We start from the raw sequence: 7,346 nt of genomic DNA on the forward strand, positions 1-7,346 counted from the left end.
TTTTTTGATTTTTATTTATATATTTTTTTTATTAAATTTAATTTAATTTTTGTATAATTTGATTCTTGTTTTTGGTTTTAGATTATGTTTTTAATTTTAATTTAAGGACTTCTACTACAATAAGGTTAAATACATACAAAAAAGATATACATATATATCTATTAATAATAATAAAAACATTTAAAAGAAAAACATATTTTTGTTGTTGTTTTATAGATTTTAGATAAAAAGTTATGACATTGACATTTGGGATGTTGTTTTTTTTAATAAGTTGTTGTTGTTAATGTTTTGGTGTTATTTTTTATATTTTTGCTGGGGGGAATACAAAATTACGGGGGCGGGCAGGAAGGAATAGTTGCATTTTGGGGTGGTGGGGTAGTTCATGTCTTTTCATTCTTTTTGTTGTTATTGCTGCTGAGACGGCGAACTTAAATCCGTTCGGTAACATAAACTTTGGCAGTGGCTGGAGCATTTGAACGTCTAACGGCAACAGAGACAATAATGCCTATCGCCACCAAAACAATGCCCAAGGAGTTCATGATATAGTGTTCGATCTCTGAACTGCGGGTGCTGAAAATAAAACAAAATAGGGTCAGAGTTTGTATTCTAATAATAAAATGAATTAATAATTTCGGGATCGCAAGTTAAGATATAAGTCAGGTTAAGACAAATTCACAGGTCATATTTCAACTAAAAATGTGGCTAAAACTTCGCTAAAATTTCACATAAAAACGAATATCGGTAAAAGGCCTTCGGACTCGAGAAGACTTGTTAAAGGTCTTCGGACTAAAGAAGACTTATAAAAGGTATTCGGAATAGAGAAGACCTGTTAAAGGGTTTTGGGCTACAGAAGACCCGTATTCGGACTAGAGAACACCTTGAAAATGTCTTCGGACTAGAAACAACCTGTAAAAGATCTTCGGACAGGGGAAGACCTGTAAAAGTGTTTCCGACTAGAGAAGACCTGCAAAAAGTCTTCGGGCTACAAAATACCTGTAAAAATTCCTAGGACTAGGGACGACCTAAAAAAACATGTTCGATCTAGAGAAGACCTGTAAAATGACTTCGAATCAGAGACGAAGATCTGTAAAAGGTCTTCAGGTTGCATGATACCTGTAAAAGTTCTTCGGACTAGAGAAGACCTGTAAGAGGTCTTCGGCCTAGGGAAAATCTGTTAGAGGTCTTCGGACTAAAGAAGACCTGTAAATGGTCTTCATGCTACAGGTGACCTTTAAAAGGTTTTCGGGCTGGAGAATGTCTGTGAAGGGTCTTCGGACTATAGAACACCTGTACAAATTCCTCGAACTAGAGAAGACCTAAAAAATGTTCGGTCTAGAGAAGACCTTTAAAATGACTTCGGACTAGAGAAGACCTGTAAGAGGTCCTTGGACTAGAGAACACCTGTAAGAGGTCTTCGGAATAGAGAAGACCTGCAAGAGGTTTTCGGGCTAAAGAGGACCTGTAAGAGGTCTTTGGACTGGAGAAGACCTGTAAGAGGTCTTCGGACTGGAGAAGTCCTGTAAGAGGTCTTCGGACTAAAGAAGACCAGTAAAAGGTCTTCATGCTACAGATGACCTTTAAAAGGTTTTCGGGCCGGAGAATGTTTGTGTAGGGTCTTCGGACTATAGAACACCTGTACAAATTTCTCGATCTAGAGAAGACAAAAAAAAATGTTCGGTCTAGAGAAGACCTTTAAAATGACTTCGGACTAGAGAAGACCTGTAAAAGGTCCTTGGACTAGAGAAAACCTGTAAGACGTCTTCGGAATAGAGAAGACCTGCAAGAGGTTTTCGGGCTTAAGAGGACCTGTAAGAGGTCTTCGGTCTAGGAAAAATCTGTAAGAGGTCTTCGGACTAGAGAAGACTTGTAGGAGGTCTTCGGACTGGAGAAGACCTGTAAGAGGTCTTCGGACTAAAGAAGACCTGTAAAAGGTCTTCATGCTACAGATGACCTTTAAAAGGTTTTCGGGCCGGAGAATGACTGTCAAGGGTCTTCGGACTATAGAACACCTGTACAAATTCCAGTAAAGAGAAGACCTTTAAAATGACTTCGGACTAGAGAAGACCTCTAAAAGGTCCTTGGACTAGAAAAACCTGTAAGAGGTCTTCGGACTAGAGAAAACCTGTAAGAGGTCTTCGGGCTAGAGAGGACCTGTAAGAGGTTTCGGCCTAGAAAAGACCTGTAAGAGGTCTTCGGACTGGAGAAGACCTTTAAGAGGTCTTCGGACTAAAGATGACCTGTAAAAGGTATTTAAGCTACAGGTGACCTGTAAAAAGTCTTCGGGCCGGAGGATGTCTGTGAAGGGTCTTCGGACTATTGAACACCTGTACAAATTCCCCTAACTAGAGAAGAACTAAAAATGTTCGGTCTAGAGAAGACCTTTAATATGACTTCGGACCAGACAAGACCTATAAAAGGTCTTCGGACTAGAGAAGAGCTGTAGAAGATCTTCTGCCTATAGAAGATTTTCTCGCTATAGAAACCCTCCAGAAGGTCTTTTGCTTATAGAAGACATGTAAAAGGCCTTCGAACTACATAAAACCTGTAAAAGGTCTCCAGACTAGGGCTGTAGAAGGTCTTCTATAGCCAGAAAAGGACTTCGGACTAGAGAAAACCTGAAAGCGGTCTTCGGAATAGAGAAGACCTGCAAGAGGTCTTCGGGCTAAAGAGCACCTGTAAGGTCTTCAGCCTAGAGAAAACCTGTAAGAGGTCTTCGGACTAGAGAAGACTTGTAAGAGGTCTTCGGACTAAAGAAGACCTGCAAGAGGTCTTCGGGCCGGAGAATGTCTGTAATGGGTATTCGGACTATAGAAAACCTGTACAAATTATCCGAACTAGAGAAGAGCTAAAAAATGTTCGGTCTAGAGAAGACAATGAAAATGACTTCAGACTAGACAACACCTATAAAAGGTCTTCGGACTAGAGAAGAACTGTAGAAGGTCTTCTGCCTATAGAAGATTTTCTGGTTATAGAAACCCTCCAGAAGGTCTTGTTCTTATATAAGACCTGTAAAAGGTCTTCGAACTACATAAGACCTGTAAAAGGTCTCCACACTAGGACTGTAGAAGGTAGGTCTCCTATAGCCAGAAGAGGTCTTCGGAATAGAGAAGACCTGCAAGAGGTCTTCGGGCTAAAGAGGACCTCTAAGAGGTCTTCAGCCTTGAGAAAACCTCTAAGAGGTCTTCAGCCTTGAGAAAACCTCTAAGAGGTCTTTGGACGAAAGAAAGGTCTTCGGGCTACAGGTGACCTGTAAAAAGTCTTCGGGCCGGAGAATGTCTGTGAAGGGTCTATGGATTATAAAAAACCTGTACAAATTCCTCGAACTAGCGAAGACCTACAAAATGTTCGGTCTTGAGAAGACATTGAAAATGACTTCGGACTAGACAACACCTATAAAAGGTCTTCGGACTAGAGAAGAACTGTAGGAGGTCTTCCGCCTATAGAAGATTTTCTGGCTATAGAAACCCTCCATAAGGTCTTTTGCTTATATAAGACCTGTAAAAGGTCTTCGAACTACATAAGACCTGTAAAAGGTCTCCAGACTAGGGCTGTAGAAGGTAGAACGTCTTCTATAACCAGAAGAGGTCTTCGGACTAGAGAAAACCTGTAAGAAGCCTTCGCAATAGAGAAGATCTGCAAGAGGTCTTCGGGCTAAAGAGGACCTTTAAGAGGTCTTTAGCCAAGAAAAAACCTGCAAGAGGTCTTTGGACTAGAGAAGGCCTGTAAGAGGTCTTCGGACTAAAGAAGACCTGTAAAAGGTCTTCATGCTACAGGTGACCTTTAAAAGGTTTTCGAGCCGGAGAATGTCTGTGAAGGGTCTTCGGACTATAGAACACCTGTACAAATTCCTCGAACTAGAGAAGACCTATAAAAATGTTCGGTCTAGAGAAGACCCTTAAAATGACTTCGGACTAGACAAGACTTATAAAAGGTCTTCGGACTAGAGAAAACCTGTAAGAGGTCTTCGGAATAGAGAAGACTTGCAAGAGGTCTTCGGGCTAAAGAGGGCCTGTAAGAGGTCTTCGGCCTAGGGAAAATCTGTAAGAGGTCTTCGGACTAGAGAAGACCTGTAAGAGGTCTGCGGACTGGAGAAGACCTGTAAGAGGTCTTCGGACTAAAGAAGACCTGTAAAGGATCTTCATGCTACAGATGACCTTTAAAAGGGTTTCGGGCCGGAGAATGTCTGTGAAGGGTCTTCGGACTATAGAACACCTGTACAAATTTCTCGAACCAGAGAAGACCTATAAAAATGTTCGGTCTAAATAATACCTTTAATGACTTCGGACTAGAGAATACCTGTAAAAGGTCTTTGGACTAGAGAAAACCTGTATGAGGTCTTTGGAATAGAGAAGACCAGCAAGAGGTTTTCGGGCTAAAAAGGACCTGTAAGAGGTCTTCGGTCTACGGATAATCTGTAAGAGGTCTTTGGACTGGAGAAGACCTGTAAGAGGTCTTCGGACTAAAAAAGACCTGTAAAAGGTCTTCATACTACAGGTGACCTTTAAAAGGTTTTCGGGCCGGAGAATGTCTGTGAAGGGTCTTCGGACCCTCGAACCAGAGAAGACCTATAAAAATGTTCGGTCTAAAGAAGACCTTTAATGACTTCGGACTAGAGAATACCTGTAAAAGGTCCTTGGACTAGAGAAAACCTGTAAGAGGTCTTTGGAATAGAGAAGACCTGCAAGAGGTTTTCGGGCTAAAGAGGACCTGTAAGAAGTCTTCGGCCTACGGATAATCTGTAAGAGGTTTTTGGACTGGAGAAGACCTGTAAAAGGTCTTCATGCTACAGGTGACCTTTAAAAGGTTTTCGGGGCGGAGAATGTCTGTGAAGGGTCTTCGGACCCTCGAACCAGAGAAGACCTATAAAAATGTTCGGTCTAAATAAGACCTTTAATGACTTCGGACTAGAGAATACCTGTAAAAGGTCCTTGGACTAGAGAAAACCTGTAAGAGGTCTTTGGAATAGAGAAGACCTGCAAGAGGGTTTCGGGCTAAAGAGGACCTGTAAGAGGTCTTCGGCCTACGGATAATCTGTAAGAGGTCTTTGGACTGGAGAAGACCTGTAAAAGGTCTTGATGCTACAGGTGACCTTTAAAAGGTTTTCGGGCCGGAGAATATCTGTGAAGGGTCTTCGGACTATAGAACACCTGTTCAAATTCCTCGAACTAGAGACCTAAAAAATGTTGAACTAGAGAAAACCTGTAAGAGGTCTTCAGAATAGAGAAGACCTGCAAGAGGTTTTCGGGCTAAAGAGGACCTGTAAGAGGTCTTCGGCCTAGGGAAAATCTGTAAGAGGTTTTCGGCCTAGGGAAAATCTGTAAGAGGTCTTCGGCCTAGGGAAAATCTGTAAGAGGTCTTCGGACTAGAGAAGACCTGTAAGAGGTCTTCGGACTGGAGAAGACCTGTAAGAGGTCTTCGGACTAAAGAAGACCTATAAAAGGTCTTCATGCTACAGGTGACCTTTAAAAGGTTTTCGGGCCGGAGAATGTCTGTGAAGTGTCTTCGGACTATAGAACACCTGTACAAATTCCTCGAAAAAAGAAGACCTATAAAAATGTTCGGTCTAGAGAAGACCTGTAAAACGACTTCGGACTAGAGAAGACCTGTAAAAGGTCCTTGGACTAGAGAAAACCTGTAAGAGGTCTTCGGAATAGAGAAGACCTGCAAGAGGGTTTCGGGCTAAAGAGAACCTGTAAGAGGTCTTCGGCCTAGGGAAAATCTGTAAGAGGTCTTCGGACTAGAGAAGATCTGTAGGAGGTCTTCGGACTGGAGAAGACCTGTAAGAGGTGTTCGGACTAAAGAAGACCTGTAAAAGGTCTTCATGCTACTGGTTCAACCTTTAAAAGGTTTTCGGGCCGGAGAATATCTGTGAAGGGTCTTCGGACTATAGAACACCTGTACAAATTCCTCGAAAAAAAAGAAGACCTATAGAAATGTTCGGTCTAGAGAAAACCTTTAAAATGACTTCGGACTAGACAAGACCTACAAAAGGTCTTCGGACTAGAGAAGAGCTGTAAAAGGTCTTCTGCCTATAGAAAATTTTTCTAAAAGGTCCTTTGCTTATAGAAGACCTGTAAAAGGTCTCCAGACTAGGGCTGTAGAAGGTAGGTTTTCTGGCTATAGACGACCTGTAGAAGGTAGAAGGTCTTCTGAATATAGAAGACATGCAAGATATCTTCTGTCTATAGAAGACGTGTAGAAGGATTTCTAGCTTTAGAAGACCTGCAGAAGGTCTTCTGGTTATAGAAGACCTGTGGAAGATCTTCTAGCTGTAGAAGACCTGAAGAATGTTTTCTGGTTGTAGAATAACTTTCGAGACCTGTAGAAGGTCTTCTATCTATAGATGACCTGTAGTAGGTGTTTTGGCTATAGAAGACCTGCAGAATGTTTTCTGGCTTCATCAGATCTTTAGAAGGTCTTCTGTCGATAAAAGTCCTATAGAAGGTTTTCTGGCTATAAAATACCTGTAGAAGATCTTCTGGCTGTAGAAGACCCGCAGAATGTTTTCTGGCTATAAAAGGTATGTAGAAGGTCTTCTGGTTATAGAAGACCTGTAGAAAGTCTTTTGGCTATAGAAGACTTGTAGAAGATCTGCTGGTTATAGAAGACCTTTTGATGGTCTTTTGGCTATAGAAGACCTGTAGAAGCTTTTCTGGCTATAGAAGTCCTGTAGAAGGCCCGTAAAAGGTCTAATGGTTATAGAAGACCTATAGAAGGTCTTCTGGATAAAGGGGGTCTTTTGACATTGGTTTCCGAATTTTATGTACTTACCTTATTGCTGTATCGCCATTATCACCGCCAATCATTTGACGTTCCTTCTCAACCAGACCGGTGACACAGGTCGCAATAGCCATCATAAAATTGGCCAAACCAAAACTGGCATGGATTGGTACCATGGTGGCACGGCAATTGTAAGTGCGATTCTCACAGCATAATAATATCAAAAAGCTGCAAAAAACGACAATAATAAAAACATTAAAACAGAAGATTAAATACAAAACAATAAACAAAAATAAAATATGAAATACGACATGGGTAATTTATTGAAATCATCATCATCAACATCGGTATCACCATCACCATCGACGTACTCACCTGAAGAAACCAACAACAAATTGCATGGCAAACATTCCCATGGTCACGAAGCCCAACCATGTGTGCAGGCTATAAAAATTCGGTTTCGGTGGTTCGGATAAATTGTGCGAATCGAATACGGACAAAAATCCCAAAGCGATACATGGAATGGCGCATGCATGGAACAGCATGTGAACCAGTTTCACGTAGATGTGTTTCAGGCAGCGGCACAGACGATACAAAAGAATGGCTGAATAGAGAACGAGTTAATT

General features: G+C 41.5%; 1 protein-coding gene across 7 annotated transcripts in view; it reads right to left on the minus strand.

The window, feature by feature from the left end:
* Nucleotides 1-7,346, minus strand: part of nemy (cytochrome b561 family member no extended memory) — a 133,269-nt gene continuing 125,923 nt past the window's right edge. For 4 of the 7 annotated variants that reach the window (XM_073956787.1, XM_073956786.1, XM_073956789.1 and 1 more), the window contains exons 4-6: nt 7,096-7,324; nt 6,772-6,948; nt 69-570 (exon numbers count right to left, since the gene is read on the minus strand). In XM_073956787.1, coding sequence (XP_073812888.1) covers nt 429-570; nt 6,772-6,948; nt 7,096-7,324 — 548 coding nt within the window. In that variant the 3' untranslated portion in view covers nt 69-428. Of the gene's footprint in view, nt 571-6,771; nt 6,949-7,095; nt 7,325-7,346 lie in introns of all 7 variants that reach the window. The other 3 variants (XM_073956784.1, XM_073956785.1, XM_073956783.1) reach the window with 1 other exon arrangement.

The sequence above is a fragment of the Musca autumnalis genome, unplaced genomic scaffold, assembly GCF_047663935.1.
Source record: "Musca autumnalis isolate F117 unplaced genomic scaffold, ASM4766393v1 scaffold_5, whole genome shotgun sequence".
Lineage (NCBI taxonomy): Eukaryota > Metazoa > Arthropoda > Insecta > Diptera > Muscidae > Musca > Musca autumnalis.